The following is an 18,989-nucleotide window of genomic DNA, read 5'->3' as shown; positions in this document are numbered from 1 at the left end:
TGTGCATTCGCTGTGCAAACCTTGGGAGGCACATGCTGCGATTGCTCAATTACAGTTGCACTCAGCCCCTGAGCTTAATGTTGTTGTTTCGATTCCCGGCTCCCTCAACTTCATAACAATGCAAGGCAGAATGCCAAAGAGTGCACGGTGTGCTTAGGTTTGAAAGATAAATTCTCAATTGCTCAAAATCAATCCTAAGCCCCCAGCAACTGTGTCCATGATAGTTTACCACGCTAACTAGCTTTGGAGTTGTTAATCTCGCATAATTCAACGTATATCTGTGTCCACTGTATTAAGTACGTATTGCATTCACTGTAATATGTATAGAAGTTCGCCTGTAGTACTTTAAATAGGAGGGTCAATGAATGTCTTCGCATTTTATCTTTGTGTATGTCCCCTTGCTGTGAGGCATTTGGCCTGATTACTCTTTTTTTTTTTCCCATAATATAGGTGGCCTACCAAGCCTGGCAAGGTTCACGACAAGCTGCAGCAGCCTCACAGGTACGTTATAACATTGCACATTTGAATTCTCCATAAGACTGTAAGATGCTTCCTGCGACGTGACAAAATAGTGTGACCTGATATCTAGAAGTGTGATTCATTACGCTACAGTCGATCCCAGATATATCAAAACTCAGATATATAGAATTATTGGCTATATCGAACGGTTGAGAAATCCCGTTGAATTTCCCATGCAAAAGTATGAGACCGGTGCACCCATATGTCGAACTCCCGCAGAGCTGCACTTCGCTGTATGGAATGCTGTGCTGAGCCTAAGCCCAGAAAGTGTATTTTTCCTTGCAAATATTGATCAATTTTCGGTGATGTTCTAACGAGTTTCAATCCCTTTACGTGCGCATGTGATGAAAAGGCGGTGTTATTCCATTGCGCTGATTTGATTCGTTGTGTGGCGCTTACAAGTGCCCCGGTATGCTTGTTGTGCAATCTGCAGGTCTTAACACACGGCCATAGTGTTTTTCAAAAAGAATGTTGCCGAGGACACCAAAATGAGAATGCGAAGTGACTCGGGGATCTAGTTGCAATGTTCGCATTCCCTTCCTTGTCTGTTTGCGCACAATGGCATGCGATGGGCATACGAGGTTCAAAAACATAGCCTTCGAGATGTGCATGCAACCTTTTGACGTAATTTTAGTGTTTTCGGGCGGGCGGCCGGCGGCTGATGCCACAACCAAAAACTAGCTTTCTCTCTTTTTTTTTACTGTAAGTAGTGAAGTGGAGCACTGGCACTTTGCAGTGAAAAGTTTAAAACTCTGCCCCGTCAAAAACTCTGCGCCATCATCCTGAACTATAGGGTGAAGCCCTTTACAGAACATAAACAAGTGTTCGGCAGTTCCTTCCTCCTCTTCACATGCACTGCAAACCGTGCCTACCCCTTTGTAGTTGGTCCGATGAGTCTTGGTTCGCAATACTCCGATCCTGGCCTCAAACAGTGGAGAACTACCCCAAGTATCATCATAGATTCCTTTCCTTGGCAAATTACTGCTTAAAAGTTCGATAGATCTCTAGTGCTGGCTTCTTAATCATACCAATTCTCTACATATGGGTCTCCCTTTCCTTCACCTTCTTCCTGACGCATAGTTCTTTTTATTTTGGCCCCCTGCTCTTCTCCAAGTATTTACCCGTCAATTTCCTGGTTCGCTTCCTCCATTTTGTATCGACATTCTTTATGTACAAGTAGCTGAAAACCTTCCTAGCCCAACGTTCCTCTCCCATTTCTCTCAGTCGCTTCTCAAATTTTATCTTGCTGCTAGCTTCCCTGCCCTCGAATGATGTCCATCCCATATCGCCTTCTACTCCCCGATTTGGTGTATTCCTGTGAGCTTCTAAAGCAAGCCTACCTATTCCATGTTGCTCAATTACTAATCTTGCTTGAACCTCTCACCTCATGCACAAGACCGCATTGCCGAAAGTCAGACCAGGAACCATGACACCTTTCCAAATTCCTCTCACAACATCATACCTACTGTAATTCCACAGTGCCTTATTTTACATCACCGCTGCATTCCTGTTTCCTTTAGTCGTTTCGTATATTTCGTGTTCCCTTAGGTACCTGGTCCCATTGCCTATCCATAGCCTAGATATTTGTATTTATTCGTTATTTCTAGTATGACCTCCTGTATTCTATGCTCACTACCTTCATTATCGTTAAAAATCATGACTGCTGATTTTTCCTTACTGAATCTCAAATCTAACCTATCTGCCTCATTACCACAGATGTCCATCAATCTCTGCAAATCTTCCTTGTTGTCGGCCATTATCACTATATCATCTGCGTACATTAATGCTGGTAGTGCCTGTTCAATGAATTTTTCTTGTTTTACGAAAGAGAGGTTGAAGCCGATTCCACTTCCTTCTAATTTGGCCTCTAATCCTTGTAGGTGCATCATGAATAACAAAGATGACAGAGCCTTTTACGGCAAAACGTGTGGGGTCTCGACAAGGCGAGCTAGCGCCACGCTACGCTCTTGGAGTGAACGGACACAGTTGACACGGTCGGTACAAACCAAACAACATACATTTATTTAATTAATTTATAACGACGATATCGTCCGCCGAATCGGTACATCAATCGTTATCAACATGCTAAATCATCATTACACAAAATTACCAAACACTCAAACAACATAGCTCAAGAGAACACAAAAGGCGGCGTCGCCAACGCTTCACTCACCACGCGGGCCTACCGCAGGTAGCCCACGGTGCCGTTCACGGCAGACCCACCGCAAGAGACAACCGTTCGCGGCAACCACCACGCGCAGAGGAGGCTCGCTCAACTCTTGCCCACCACCAAGGCTTGCTTTCCACCAGGGGTCACTACTGGCGCTACCACTGTCACAACCATGACGATGATGACAGTGGTAATCAATGCCACCTACCACCCGGTAGTTGTAACACGAAATGCGGCTTTTGGGCGAGGCCTTTGCGCCACACAGCGCAAACAACTTTACAGGGGGTGTCAGCACCGCCACAAGCGCCATCTGTTGAATGCTGGAGAAAACTTTTTGCTGATAGCGCCACGCAAGCACAGCGGCACAAAAACAAAGTGCATGGCCTTCAAACTGGCACGTGCGTGGCGTAGAGACACCTCGCAATTTCGAAGGTCATGCAAAATGCAACTGCATCCATCGTGCCAACGGCGTGTTGTATGCCGCCATCTGACGCTGCGTTATATTGCAATAGCAATTATATGGATACATTCGGCTGGGTTCCGCCACCGATGTCGGCGTCACTCACCGTATATGTATCGATATATATGAAAACTTAAAGAAAAAATTGGCCCCGTATCTGCATGGTGATCAGCAAATGTTGTCGAAAGACTGTAGTCTTGCGTGTAGAGAGAGTGAACAAAACATTTATTTGATGTTCTGCGCAATAAAATCGATGAATGGTATTCTGGAGGCGCTGCGTTAGAGTGCCTCGAACGTGCAGCGGAAACGAACGAGCGCAAGTCACTTCACACGTGAGACTTTAGCGCCATCTGGCAGTTGTTTTTGGAAAACAAAATGCGTGGCCCTGAGACGGGCGTGCGCGCCCGTCTCAGAGGTGATAAGGTGTAGAACGCAGGGCGACGGGCAGGGGCCACCACTGTGTCGTCTTAGAAAAGCGTTCGAAACACTCGCCTTTCCGAGCAAGCGTTGCATGGTCAGCGCAGTGTGATAAGCGCGACGGTCCTTAAAATTACTCATGTATGCCAGTTCTAGTAAAAGATGCACATGCAGAATATATACGTGTTGTTATGGTGCTCCGGACATGTGCAATAATTGCTTTTTGATTGGCAATTGCACAAGTATGAAGGCTGAATCTTGAGCAACATTGGTGGGCGCTGCGAATGGGGTCGGCCGTTTCAAGTACCCGGTGCAGTTAAGAGTGCACAGACAAATGTACAGACAGACAGATCAAAATTTTTGCGTCGCAGGTCCCCAAGAAAGACTATCGTGTTTAAAAAGCCATCTTTGCTAGGCACGCAGCTCGGTCATGATGCACCGACACGCGCTTATCCCCCTGCGTACTTTGCCCCGCGAATGAAAGGGGGGGGGGGTCTATAGATGCTTGTGCGTGCGTGCTTATCTTTCGGGAGAGAGAATCGCAAGCCTTCCACTTTGACCGGAACGATTGTGTTTAGTTACCGGGCGCACAAAGATCCCTTTGCTCGCTGGACAGGCGCCGTTTGCGAAAAGAGGGCGCTTTTCAAACACAGCGAAGTAATAACTGGAGCGCTTTTTACTTGTTATTGCGCACGCATATCTATACCTGTGATTACGCTTAGTGCGTAGTTTTTGTTTAAACAGCGCGCTACGTGTCGAGCCATAAACGTTAGTTAGCTCTCGTCCTGTGTGTGTTGTTTCGTGCGTCATGTGTGCATGAACCACGTGTTGCACGTTTTGATCTGCTAGCCGTCCTCAGCGTTACATTTGAAGTTGTTGCTATTGTATTCATTGCTTCGCTTGTGCAGCGAAACTGCCACTTCTTTGTTGTCGGGTTTCTCGTTTTGAACTTAGTTGGGACACCTGCTGCGTGGGGCGCGTTCGGCCGGTACATTAGCTACACGGCTGGTTACAAGCAGCAAGCGCTAAAGCATTTGAAGCGAGCAGCAGGACGGCACTTCGGCGTTGATCTGTGTGCTTTCGTTATGAGAGGAAACAAAAAGAGCTTCGGGCTACAAAAAAGATTTGTCGCGCATTTCACGGGCCCAAACAAGCAAAGCCGTCACGCGTAATTTTCACTGTTGTGACTCCCGTAGCTTGTTTTCCCCACGTAATGAACCCTCCCCCCAAATTGGCATGAACTTTTCTGAAAAAGAAGGTGGGTTCATTACACGAGTAAGTACTGTATTTTCATGCAAAATAAAGCGCGGTAATTTGCAGTTCACACCTTGTTCTTCATCATACTGTGAGCTAATGGTTATGTTAGCGCTGGTAACAATTTCTGAGGTCTGAAATGCTTTAATTTAGGCCTGTAACGCGCATATTTTGTATTTTGAATTATCGATACATCAAACCATACCATGATCCTCTTCAAGTTTGATATATCCAGTATCTACTGTAGTAGGTCAAACATTTGTAACAAAAAAAAAAAAACAGCGCGAAGGAGGCGTAACACAAGTGAACAAACATACAGGACAAGCCCTGCCCGCAGCGTTGAACACGCAAATGTTTGACAGGAAAGGAGTTATAAATGTTGCACCAGTGCTGTCCTGTGTGTTTCATAAGCAATGGAACACACAAGACGAGCACTGCCCACAGTGTTGAACACTGTGAGTGTTATGCAGTTAATTAATTATATAACAGTGTCAACCTGTGCATTCCACAAACGAAGGAATATACAGGACAAGCACTGCCCACAGTGGTGAACACTGAAAATGTTACACAGTGAATTAATTATGAATGTTCCACCAGTGTTGACCTGTGTGTTTCTTTGCACTGCCCTTTTACAAGTGTGAACTGATTTCCTGCAAGGAGTGAAGGAGGTAGCGTGCTGTGCCTTGTTATTTCCTTCTTCCTTGTGTCTCATTAGTTCTCCATCCTTCTTAGTTTATTGGCTCACCCTAATTTTTATTCTATTGCTGTTTGTAGCTTTTGGTGGGCAGTTATGAATGTCTCGCCATTATAATGTCAGTGCAACTGTTTATCAAACTTGCAGGAGTTAGATTGATTGAAAATAGCTGGTATAATATATATCTCAATTGATTCTAAAAAATCCCCCCTAAAACCACATGAAAGGGCCCATTAGCCCTTTTCAAATTCCTATTTATTTTATTTGTGTGTATTGTTGACTCAAGGAGCGACAGATAAACACTGCAATAATAGCACTCCAAAAGATGCTCAGTTCAGTTAAGTGTTTCTTATGTAAGTAAAAGCTGGTGGTTCTAGACATGCTCCCCCTCATTTCATCAACATCTGTAGCCTTTTTGTTAGCACCTTCGTTGCCTTGAATTTCATCAAATTCAAGCTCGACGAGCAGTCCTTTTGAATAAGATTTAATGAGCTCATATCGTATCAGATTAATTTGTGATCTCTTTCTGATTCAATACTCGTGTTCGACTGCATAAACGGGGGAGAAATGAGGAGGTCGCCAGAATGTTTAAAGATGTCTTCAGGACCACAGTAGAGATCTTGAGAGAGCCCTTGTTGGCAGCAGATGTTTTGTGTGACTGACTCGGTTACTTTGCTTAACAGCTAGGACACTGCCCCTCTATTTTTGCAGGATGCAGACAGTCAGCAGGACAACCAGGTCGAGGCCAATGGCAACAGGGAGGTCGAAAGGAAGGAGGAAGGTCGTGTGACACCACTCATCGACCTCTCCTCCGACACGGTGGGTATAATGTGTTGCTGTGCCCTTTCTAGCCACCTTTTTCTACGATGGTGTTCTGTGTGATACATTGACGGCCATCTTTGTCACATCGAATGAAGACAGCTTTGTAGGGGGTTAAAAGGGGCAGGCTTGCTTTCTTCACCATTGCTTCACCATTTATTCACCATGGCTAGGTCGCTTCCAATGTTAGAGGTGGCATGCCAGAAGCATGCATACACTGGTGGCCGAATATATGGTGCATCGGGCTGCTGAGTTCGAGGAGAGCGATATTGCAGGTCTGATTTCTCGATTGATCAGGGATCATTTGGGGACCTATTGGGCTTTGAAGTAGCGGCAGCCGTGGCAATCATCATGTGCCCTTGTAAAATGTTCTGCTAAACCACACCGAAAAACCTTTGTAGAACTGCTTCGTATCCATACTGCTTTGTATTTTTTGTAGTTGTTGGTAGCTGGTAATCATCCTCGCCTTCTGGACAGTTTTGCTCATTGAAACACTTGTTGGCGTGTTGCATGTCTAAAAGCCGCACAATGTTTAGCGATGGTGATTTGCATGCTCTAAGCTCAAAGCATGCACAATTTGGCTACATTCATTATTTTACGTTCAACATTGCAACCTAATTAGGCATGTGCAAATATTCAAGTATTTCAAACATTGAGACGAACGTTACGGTATTTTTAAAGTAATTTTGACTAAAGTTTAAGTATTTCTAAATTTCTAAGTATTTGAAATGAACTAATGCGTATATTAGATCACTTGTTCAATTGAAAGCTCTCTATGCTTAGGGTAAATGTAGAAACAACCCTCATCAGTAAATTCAGGCCTAGAAACAATCTAGAAGCAACCAGATTAGTCTTTAGAATTGTCCAGTTTTGCTGTTTCAAGCCTTGCGCGGCTTAGGGCTCTGTTATACTCCGCGGTTCAGAATGTGCGCGTGGTGGCATTCATTTAGTTGAATCATGTTGGCAATAACTTGCTGTGCGCAAATCCACCTGCCCGATATTCCTCTGCATGCCCCGTGATTAGTTGCCTTGACGCATGCGCGTTTGAGCAAGCTCGGCGTTCCTCCGTTACGAAGAGACGCAGGCGCAGTAGAGTCTGAGGTTATGTTCCTGGCGTGAATTGTAACATTTTGCGCAGGCTGCCGTCGGGGCGCGCCGACAGACTATGGAGTGTTCATGCTTTGCTAGCATAGTGCTGCTGAAACCAGTGTGCATGTGCGTCAACGTTACGTTGAACTATACTGGGCCCTTTAGTGCAAGCTGCAGCAATTTTTTTCGTACAACTTTACAATTCGTTGCTGTCGCATTCATTACTTGGCCCTTGCAGCAAAACTTTGAGGAGGAGAAGGAAATAACTGTATTAGAAAAAAAAAAACCTGCAAGATGTGGGAGAATGGTCTTTTTCTCCTAGGTGGCGGCCATGAGTCCTTGCGCTCTGGCGGCATCCTCGCCTTGCCGAAGAACGTCGAGTTTCACTTTTCTGGGTCTGCGCTTGGCAGTGCAGCCTCCCACTGCTCTCCATTGCTGTATCTTTTATATTTCCCTGTTACTGAGGGGCAAGCCCACAGTATATGATTAAGATCCACCCTTTGATTGCAGAACTTACACAAATCTGAGTATATATCTCTGGGTAGATTTAGTGAAAAGTTACCGGGTTCGGGGAAGTGTTGGTTTTTAAGAGGCGCCATGCTGACGCCTGCTTCTTGTTGAGCGAGTTATGTGCCGGAGGGAATCGGACCCTTCCTAGCCTGTAGTGTTTTGTGATCTCTATTCATAACTAATCATGCCGTCCCTCTCCCCCACCGGACTTCGCGCTGCGCCTATTTGGCGGCTAGTTCTCGAGCCAGGTCATGCATGATTTCGTTCCCAGGGAGAGAGAAGTGAGCAGGTGCCCATATAATATGAACTCCCGCTCGTTGCAGAGGTTAGCCAGAATTCTTAGCGCTTCCCGTGAGATCCTTCCCTTGGTGTAATTTTTAACTGCGGTTTGGAATCTCCTCTGGTCGCGAGTTCGGCTTTGGTGGAGGCTAATGCTAGTGCTAGTGCTATCGCAGCCTCCTCCGCCACTTCTGCCCTATCTGTACGTACACTGCCACTGACGTTGGAATCCCTTTGAATATTCGTAGGTACAATTGCCATGTTTCGGCCATTCTCGTATTCTGCTGCATCTACATAGACGACGTCCCGGGCGTTGCTGAACTTTTATGTAAGCTTTTCGCCCTTTATATCCTTCTAGCGTGGTGATGCGCAGGATTCATATTTCTAGGTAACAAAGGCACCGAGATATGCCCCCTTGCCTCCCACAGAACGTCTTTTTTACCCCATGTTGCACGTTGTACATGACGCCGATTGTGTCCAAAATATGCCTGCCTGTAGGGCTCTGGGTTAACCGATCATACTGTGCCATCGTGTGGGCCTCTATTAGCTCTGCGAGCTTGTTATGTTGCCCTAGAGGTAAGAACTTGTCGTGTGACGTATTTCATGGTAGACCTATTGCTTGTTTATATGCTTTCCTAATGATGCAATTCATTTTGCTCTGTTAGGCTGCGTGTAGTTTAAGATATGGGGCGACGTACACGATGCGGCTGACTAAAAAAGCCTGGACTAAACGAACTAAGTTAAGTTCCTTCATACCATAGTTTTTGTTAGGTATTCGTTTGATCAGCCTGCTTGTTTGGTGGACGCTGTTCTCTAATAGCCTAATAGTTTCTCCGTTGTGCCCATTCTCAGATATACGGAGGCCTAGAACTGGTAGGTTTGCTACCGTGGGTATTTTACTTCTCCCTGCAAAAATCGTGATGTCTGGCCTTTCCTGTAGGCTTTTGCGTCCCCTACATGTGTGCCTATAAATGAGCAATTCCAACTTTTGGGGAGAACATTTTAGCCTCTTACCTTCTACATATCTTTCTACCGTGTCAACAGCCTCTTGTAATATGTTTTCAATGTCGCCGTCACTCCCACTCGTCACCCAGAGGGTGATGTCGTCTGCATATATGCTATGTCTAAGGCCCTCGATCTGGTTAAGTTTTGCGGATAGGCCAATCATCGCCACAATAAATAACAGGGGAGACAGCACCGAACCCTGTGGCGTCCTCCTACTGCTCAATTCAATCTCTTCAGATCTTGCCTCTCCAATCGCAATTCTTGCAGTGCGGTTGGATAGGAAGTCTCTCACATATGCGTAGGTGTGCTGTCCTATCCCCAGTCCCTGAAGATTCTCTAATATGGCTCTGTGTGTGATGGTATCGAGGGCGTTAGTCAGATCAAGGCCAAGGATAGCCTTAGAGTCTAAGATTACGTCTTGGGGGCATTTATCAAGGACGGTGAAGAGAACAACTGTGTGTCGATCCGCAATGCTCACATGTGTGGAGCACATTCCAACGATAGATGCTATTCCACCATCTGCAACACGGACGAACTGAGTGGTCGCAGGTGTGAGAGCCTTCTTGAGCTTGCGGCGAAAATCACTCATCATCATGGAAAGTTCAGCGCCGGTGTCGACAAGAGCAGTGACATGTACGCCGTCTACTTGTACGTCTATAAGGTTTCGTTTTGTGGGTATCGTCAAGAGAGGATTTTCGGTCAGTCCAAGCGATGCAGCGCCACCTCCGGGGGCTCCAACACTTAGTTTTCCATCGGGGAACCTCGTGGGAAGACGGAGGAAGACTGTCGGCGGGGCTGTGGATGTTGGGGGGATGGGGAGCGGGAGTAGCGGTGTTCAGTAGCAGGTTCTTGGGCAAAATGGTCGCGGCTGGTCTCGTGATGATAAGCAGGACGTGCATAGAAGGGACGAGAGGACTGTTGTGCAGGAGGACCCCAGCGACTTCTGCAATGGCGAGAAATGTGCCCGATTCCGTGACACGAGGAGCAGATCGACTTCTCATCGTGTGTTCACCATGTGGACGGATTGCGGAACGTTGAGGGAGAGCCGGTCGGGAAGCGACGTGCAGGCGTGTATTGGGGCTGGTAGTCGGTGCGGAGAGGCGGTGAGATAGAGTGAATTCCCAAGCTGGCGATTTCCTGCCGGACGACTGCTTGAATGAGAGGCAACGTGATTGGAGGAGAGGGGTCAGGGGACGTTGGTCCCACCTTAGCTGGAGCAGCCGCTTGAAGTTCCTGCGTGACGAGTCGCGTCAAGTTGTCACAGGTGTCTGGTGGACGATATGTGTCGTGACACAAGGACGTCGCAGTGGTGTTCGGAAGGCGCTAGAACTGATGGGAGATGTGCCTGCTTTTAGCTTGTTGGAACCGGCGGCATTCTTGAATGATCGCATCAAGAGATGACACATTGTTGAATACCAACAGGTTGAACACATCGCCGGTGATACCCTTTAGGATATGCGCAACTTTTTCAGGCTCGGACATGTTTTCGTCAGCTTGGCGGCATAGTGAGAGGACAGCCTGAATGTAACCGATGTAGGGCTCCGTAGAAGATTGTGGGCGAGTTGACAACTCATTTTTCGCAGCTTCACGACGACCAGAGGTGTTGCCAAAAAGCTCATGGATCTTTTCCTTGAAGCTGTCCCAGCTTGCTATGTCATGCTCGCGGTTGTCAAAGCAAACACGAGGGGTTCTGTCGAGATAAAAGACGACGTTTGCGAGCATAAGAGTGGGATCCCACCTGTAAGTGGCACTGACGCGTTCGTAGAGGCGTAGCCACTGGCTGACGTTGGAACCCTCGGGGCCCGAGAACACGCCGGGGTCTTTGAGCGCGGGAAGCGTCACGAAAGTTGTTGCGGGCGCTGGGTTGACAGGCCGGGCAGAAGGGCGAGTGACAGGAGAGGATGTAGCCGAGTCTTGAGTGGTCATGTTGAAAGCCGCGAGGGAGCGTCCGCTTCGGAGTTCCGTGGCGAGGACGGGAATCGCACTACTCCACCAAATATGCTACGAGGAGACCGACTCGGAGGGGTAGTCACCGATGTATTTACAGCCAGTTAAGCGAGCAGCGCCAGCCGCACAGATTAGCTTGCACCAGTCTATCTGCTTTGTCTTTTTCAACTCCATGCACTGGCATGTAGCAATATTGTCCGTGTTTCCCATCCTTTTAGGGGCGAAGCTCCTTAGGGCGTGGGCTGTGCGTCCCCTGTAGCCTGTATGTAGCCACCTCTAGTTTAGTTCTTGCAGTGTTCACTAGATGGCGGTACCGTCCCCTGTATGTAGCCATCTCTAGTTTAGTTCTTGCGGTGTTCACCAGATGGCGGTACCGTCTCCTGTATGTAGCCACCTCTCGTTTAGTTCTTGTAGTGTTTACTAGATGGTGGTACTTGTAGCTGATGATGAAAAGATGCAAGATGTTATAAACTAGAAAGCGGTACTTGTAGTTGATGAAAGACGCGAGATCTTATACAGGAACCGCTCTCCCTTCATTTCACAGACCATAAAGCCGTCATAATGAAGGGACATCGCAAGCCATCCATCGTCTAAGAACAAATAAAAGTTGATTTGTGTATATACACACACAGCGTTTCTCACGTCTTTACATGATGATCGACTGGGCGAATTACACGGAAGATTCACAGTTTACCGAAGAATCCCTCCGGAGCTTCGCCCATTCATCATCATTCACCCCGTGAATATGCCGTAATTTTTTTGCATGAAGGACTCCTGGGTTACGTGGAGTGACCAAGTTGCTAAAGATGTCTTCTGGGCTCTCTTTCTTGGACACCCCTTGTTTCAGTCCCCTTGACATGTTCTTCGGGGCTGCCCTGTATGCACAGGTCTCAAATTCCTGCTGACCTATTCGTAGTTTGGTTTTGGCTCCATACTGTCGGGCTCGATCCTCGGATGGTGTACTGATGACGAGTATGTTTTGCGTGTTGTTGATGCACTTACTGTCTCCCCCAGCCGCCTCCCGGCCGACCCCCACAGTGTTGCACAGGCAGCAATATATGCAATCCATCCTGTAATTTGAGACGTTAAGCCCACCACGCGGACGCACAATGACCTTATAATCTTCCGTCGGCAGATTGGGCAGTCGAATCGCCTTGATGATTTGTCGAGCGTTCCGCTCATTCTTCCATTTGTTTCCTGGTGCCTTTCCTACAAAGACGTATTTCTCGCCGAGCCGGGCTCCTGGTCGATCTGCGTCTTGGTGCCTTTTCGCACTTCGCACCAGCCTGACCCTTTTCCAAACTCTTCCGATGGTACATCTTCTCCGTCCACAGGTACGACCTCCATTTCGGCATCAATCGAGCCTTCGAAGAGGAACGGGGGACCCAGAATAGCTCTGACGGCACGTTCAACCGAGCTATCCACACCACCGCGGCGATGGAGACACTAGCGTCCAGTTCGCATTCGCTGAGCTTAGCTGCTGCGTTGACATGGCGACTCGAAAACCACGGTTGTTGCACCAAAAAGATGTAGCCCACCTGTGAAAACGTGGTGTCTAGAAGATCTCCAGAACTTCCGTCGTCCACTGGGGTAAAAAATGGAGCTATGAACTTCGATATCGTGCCAATAATCATAAAAAAAACTGTGAAGCCAGTACGACGTGCGTCCGCACTCTGTGGCCCCCAAGTGGCGATCCTGCAAAACTTTGACTTCTTTTTTTTTTCTTTTGTGCCCGCAGGAAATGGAGGCTGCCTTTGGACGCCTAGGTGCCAGCCCGCCCCTATTCTCGAGCGGCCTGAAGCCTCAGGAGGAAGAGGAGCTGAGGCAGTTCGTGGCTTCGGGCGCGTGCAGTCGCGAGGCAGGTCTGCTCGACCGCGAGGATGACCTCTTATCACTCTGAATGGGAGCACCATGACGGTGCAACACTGGTCCAACACTGGTGCGCCAATAACACACAGCATGTTTGACGTCTGCATCTGCCGAAGCCTCCCGCGGTGGATTTGGCGTCTGGATAAGTCAACAGCAAGTGGTGGCATATCTGATAGAGACTGCAGTGTTGTGAATTGTGTGTATAATTTGTGCAGTGCGGTGGCCTTATTCTGGTCTGTTTCGAGTGAAGTTAACGGACGCAGTTGCACGAGGCTGAAAAAAAAAAAGAAGTACGATGCCCCACTGTGGGTGGGTGACACCATGTGTAACCCCACGCTATTGCGCATAATTAGAAATGTGCCACAACTGACCAGTTTACCAGAGCTTTGTTTCTGTGAGTAGAAACGTACATTGATTAACGTGTGCCAGGCTTCTGCCCATCATAATCGCCTTGACATGCCCTCGATTCTCTTCAGTGACTGTACTGTGCACTGGCTCTAACCTTGCTGAAGGAATAATTGCACAAAAGACGTGCTGTCGACATCATTTGTCTCCCGTGTTACATCACATGCAAGGGAGGCCAGTAATGAGCGTTGCGTTAACTAATAGAGCGACTGCTCGTTCTTTTTGCTGCATAATTGTAAATTGCTTCTTTGTGCATCGTTTCCTTTCAGCGTTTGGTTCGCTCCTGTCTGCGCATGTTCTCAACCATGGATAAGAAAAAGCATATTGCTTGGAATGTCATCTGGCTGCCACTTTATAAGTTTCAGTGTGAAGCAAATATTTCTTTTTGTGGCCTTTTCTTCACAGCTGTACAATATTGTTTTAGGGATGTGTCAATAGTGTTACTAGAGGTTCAGTGCAAGCAGAATAGCATGTAAAGGAATTTGAACTGTGTTGTATGTAAAACACCAGCAAACAGTGTTCCAAATTATGGAAGGCCATTTCTACCCCTAATATAAAATGTTCACATCGTGGTGTTCATAATTTCAACATTAAAACCACGAATCAGGCATTAGGAATGAGTAAGTAGGTTTTCTGTACAAAAACCTTCAGAGTTAACATTGCTGTTTATTTGTGTGCAATCAACGTTCTGAAATGTTAGGACTACTAGAAGCATATTTGCGCTTACGAGTAGCATACATTCAAAATCTTGGAATATTTGCACCCTTCCACACCTCTTGTTTTATTGTTCTAATTAGCGTTAACACCTCTGTAGAGTGCAGTTGGTTTGAGCTTGCCAACTAGCACCAAAAGGTAAACTTGGCCAGCTGGTCAGTTTGGCACATTTAGGGCATGTATGGGTGCTCCTGTTTGTTGTTTAAGCCGAGATTGATACTATAGCAAGGGTGCAGTACTGTCCCGAGTTGGCCTTTCCTACAGGTCATGCCACCACAGTCAGTCTTATGCCCCATGAACGGTGTCTAAAAGTGCCTAATTTGTTTTCGGCGTAGCAAGCCCAGGTTTCATGTGTGTTGTACGTAGCACTCGATCTTGAATAAGTCCGGAGATGTTTATATATGCTGGCTGCTCTAGGTAGCAGTTGTTCTGCATGTAGTTTAGTCTTGAACGCAAGTAATGCTGTTGTATAAGGACAGCAGAGGATGACATCCTCCATCATCGTTAAGCATAAGAAAACTGCTAAGGTATCAAAACCAATTTTTTTTTTAACTCTGTGTACTCTCCTCGCATACATCATGCGTAGCATTTTTTTTTTTTGCCTGTCTTAAAGGCGGTGGTTTGCAGTGACTGCCAAAGCTGCACATCCAACTGATTGTTCTGCCATTAGTTAAAACTGAGAGTTATGACTTGAAGGGCTGAGAACAATTGTTTCGTATGGAAATACCAACCTCATCGACTGCTTTTCTCATTAGCTCTTATTTTTTCAAAGATCAAAGAAGTGTTGCGGTTATCCTAGCATGATTGATTGCCTGCTAGGTATTCTTCTTAAATTGCGCTGTGCTGTACATGCATTCATACATCGTGGCAGAGCTTTGTTAGTGCTAGCAGTTTGGCAGTGTCAGCACTAGTTTTACGACATATTCGCCATTGTGCATATCACTGTTCGTGATAATTGATGCAAGGCTTATGAGGTGTTCCTTGTGACTTCGGCAAGGTGCCTCAGGTTTCCTGGGGCAAAGTTCGATGCTCAATTGAACGAGATCTGTGCGAATATTTTAGATAGCAATTGAGTGGGGAAGTCTGTGGTATCTGATATAGGCAGCACATGGTGCCCAAGTGGTACTTTACTCGGGTAGGCCTCATAGCCCCCACTGGTATCAGCTCTGCTTAACTGTGGCTTCCCTCGTGACAGCCTAGCCTGGTAAGCCCTCTCTGGAAGTAACGCACGGCTGTTGAGAAAGCAAAATGTCCTCTGCCACTCTAAAATGCTGAAAGCACAGCGTCTATGGATGGCCTTGCTTGGCATCTGTCGTACATTCCTTCTTGTCAGGCAAAAGCTCTATGTTGACCAAAGGGTGGCAGTGGAAGCATTAATCTAAACAAAATGTCTTTCACCTTACTGACCTTTTGTGTTCTTACATGCCTAAAAGGCAATTTTCGTTTTTCTTGGTGCAATGTTGCATTTTCTTTGTATTCAAGACGTGTGACTGTTGCATAGTTATTGATGCACCCCGCATGTTTTTCTCTCCCGGTTGTTTTTAAGGTTGTGTTGTTTTGTTTTTTACCATGTGATATAGGTAATCTTATGACTGTCAACATTGTGCATTATTTGCCTATTCGACTTCATTATTAATCATTGCTGTCCCGCAACGGTTGAAGTTCTAGCAGCGTGTTAGCGAAGTTAGGAAGTGCTCATACCTCCGGAACAGCAACGCAAGCTCGCAACATCTGTTGATGGCCACCAGAACTGACGTCTGTTGTTGACATAGTGCTGATAACGCAGAGGGGCATGAACTTGAGTTGTAATTTCCGGTTCAGTCTTGTTCAGACAGCATCTCTGTTGCGAATAAGAGTTAGGACTGCGACTTCCAAGCAAACACTGAATCCTCGGGCATGCCAGTGCTAGACAATGCATGTTTGCCCAGTAGGGTTGAGAGCTGGGCTAGTTGGTGAGACATCATTTGACCATATGGTGTAGTAGCGCAATTTTCACGGGGACGAAGAGGACAAGAACACACGACACTCGCAACTAATTTTATTTCTAATTTACTAATTTAATATGTGCTGCTTCTGAAATAAAATTAGTTGCAAGTGTAGCGAGTGTCGTGTGTTCTTGTCCTCTTCGTCCCCGTGAAAATTGCGCTACTACACCATATGGTCAAATGAAAGCATGTTTGCCCACACGCTAGAATAGAGGTGCCATTTTCAAACCGCTGCACTGTGTCCTTGATGGGGACGGTGTTTCGAAGGTTATGCGCGCTTCCTTTAGGATAGCACTAACTGTTGGCGGGATGAGGATGGCAGTGCACTGAGGTGGTGGTGTTTGTAATAGACCGGAGCTTTGTGTGTTCGGTCTCCACCGTGTCACTAATGCGGGGAGCCAGTGTGGCTCGCTGATGGCGTTTAGTGCACATCTTGCATTTGATTCTACTGCTGATACTGAATGTGCTTTGCATTCGTCATTGATGGCCTATGGGGAACAAGTACTATAATGTGATGCTGCTCACAGTGATGTCGGTATTTTGAACATACGCGACACTTAGTTTTGATATTGATGTTTCACGCCAGAGATTTTACCTCGTTCTAGCATCACAGCTGGTTGGAAGTGTGCCTCATTTGAAGAGGCTTTCAAAGTCTGGGATCCATGAGGCCTCTAGATGTTTGTTCGAGAAAGAGAGCTTTTATTCAATGTTGGATGGACTGTACGTTGCTCAGAAGACTGTTCTCTTGCGGCTGTCTGTAAAAATATTGTATTGCATGCGCTGAACGGTATACGACTTTTTTTTTTTTACTGTGACTTTTATATTTGTCTATATGTGCTTTCTTTAAGAATGACATGACTTTTGCAGTCTGGCTGTGATGTTCTGTAGTGTTTGGCCAGTTAGTGATGAATGTTGAAAGTTGTCGTGAGGAGTGAAAAGATGCTGTTTTGTTTGGTTTTACATGTAAATGTAAAATAAATGTATATATTCTATGCACTGACAGTTTGAATTGAATTGCTGGGAAGGTTGTGTAGCTCAAAGGCATTGCTGTTGTTAGTCAAGCCTACGTATAATTTACCACTCAGTCGTGCGCGGCCTGTTGCAATTTTCGGAAACAGACGATCTATTGTCAGTTGCAGAGGAGAGTGTGCAATTGCTTTTACGTTTAACCAAACCAGATATATAGTGACATTCAGTATATTGCCAATGCATAATGTACGTAGCTTGCCATGTGAGGTACTTTTGGATCAGGCAGTAACGTCTCCATTTTTCATGTTTGTGTTTACTAAGAGTGGACCATTGCAGTACCATTTTTGATTATATTTCCTATTGCCTAATGAGGGAAAAGCAATGATACGTTTCCATTATAATGAACGCTTCATCTGGACCTAACGTTGCTGCTTTCTTTCCCACTTGAAATGAAAATCTTTATTCTCGCAATTGATGTTTCTGTTGTGTTACTGTTGTGTACGCATCTGTATGTTTGTTCCTGTGGGAAAAGCTGTTGTGATGTGATGAAAGAGAAACTCTTTATCCTTATTCATGTTGTAAAGATCAGCCCAATGTGTTTTGTATTATGGTTAGCATTTCAACTGGTCTATAAACTCTGTTTTGAAGCTTCTTTTGTTTTATCTGCAATGGGCACCTTTCTGCAGCGTTTGCTTTTGTTAAAGGAGGTTTCTTAAACATGATTTGTTTCGTGAGCAGGGCTGAGAGTTTTCGCTAATGGTTTGAACCAACTGTCGAGAGCGGTGCTTTGCTGTACAGTGTATGCACCATTTTCACCATACACCAGTTCGTGAATGCGCCAGTGAGAGCATGTATGGTATCATCTTTGCTTTGCCGCCAAATCACGTGTATGTAGACATGATGCATCTTAGCCAATTGTGACTTTTGCATATGTATGCCATATTGAGAAAGTAAAGATATGGCTTTGCTGCAGTTGGCAGGCTTGTGCTTATCTGGTCTTCGACATTGAATGTATGAATCCATGTACAAGGGTGTAATACTGTATTAATTACTCTGCGCTCAGAAATCATTCGTATGCATGTCTACTGTTGTTTCAGCCCAGGCAGTTGGCACCCAGCAAACATTGTTTTAAAGATAAATAGTATGCGTGTTTTTAAGTATTAGCAACACTTAAAGCAGCTAACTTTTTGTAGGGGCTTAATCTTTGAAATCACTAATTATACACAAATAGCCCTTTTCTGGAAACGAGGTGTGTTGTAAATCCGAATTTAACGGTATAGGGCATAAGGTAGTGTTCACACCTATGTGCAGCAAAAAAAAAAAAAAGGTGCCTGCTTTGTTTTTTCAGTGTCATACTGACCCGTAAATGGGACATCGAGTGCATGTGCCGGCAGTTGCAAAAATAGTTTTATCACACGCTCGGTGTCGTCACATTGGGTCACAGTTATGCACACGCTGTAGCTTTTTGAATCTTGCTTTCAACTTACTGCTCATTCATTGCTACTTGCTGTTTGCAAGCTGAAAGTTAAGTGCATCTGGTTGCTTGGTTGTGAAAATTGCATTGACTCATCCCAGCAAGAGGAGGTGAAGTCGGCGCTAGTGTGAATAAGTGAAAAGGAGAGATGTACGGCCCACTTCTTAACGTGGAGAATGCACATTCACATTTCTCTCTACTGATGTTATGAATGGTCCTCGCCATTCAGGTTTACACAACCTCATGCATTTTTACAGTAACTTCATCTCCCGTTTCTATAGCTCGGTGTTATAATCGCCACCCTTGTTGTTTTTTGCACATTGTTTAATGCTGTGTTTGTATAGCCATCAAGCATTTAGTGTCACCATGCATGCATGCATTAGTACTAGAAAGTGCTTTCTCCTCGGTTT

The 18,989-nt window shown here is 45.9% G+C and overlaps 1 protein-coding gene across 1 annotated transcript in view; it reads left to right on the top strand.

The window, feature by feature from the left end:
- The window catches only part of LOC119173701 (low density lipoprotein receptor adapter protein 1-B), a 36,134-nt gene extending 22,785 nt beyond the window's left edge, over nt 1-13,349 (top strand). The window contains exons 5-7 of the mRNA XM_075895996.1: nt 451-501; nt 6,226-6,333; nt 12,902-13,349. Coding sequence (XP_075752111.1) covers nt 451-501; nt 6,226-6,333; nt 12,902-13,063 — 321 coding nt within the window. The 3' untranslated portion in view covers nt 13,064-13,349. The remainder of the gene's footprint in view (nt 1-450; nt 502-6,225; nt 6,334-12,901) is intronic.
- Nucleotides 13,350-18,989: the final 5,640 nt, after the last annotated feature.

This window comes from Rhipicephalus microplus, chromosome 5 (assembly GCF_043290135.1).
Source record: "Rhipicephalus microplus isolate Deutch F79 chromosome 5, USDA_Rmic, whole genome shotgun sequence".
NCBI lineage: Eukaryota > Metazoa > Arthropoda > Arachnida > Ixodida > Ixodidae > Rhipicephalus > Rhipicephalus microplus.
The sequence above is the reverse complement of the archived record's forward strand: the minus strand, read 5'-3'. Positions and strand labels throughout refer to the sequence as shown.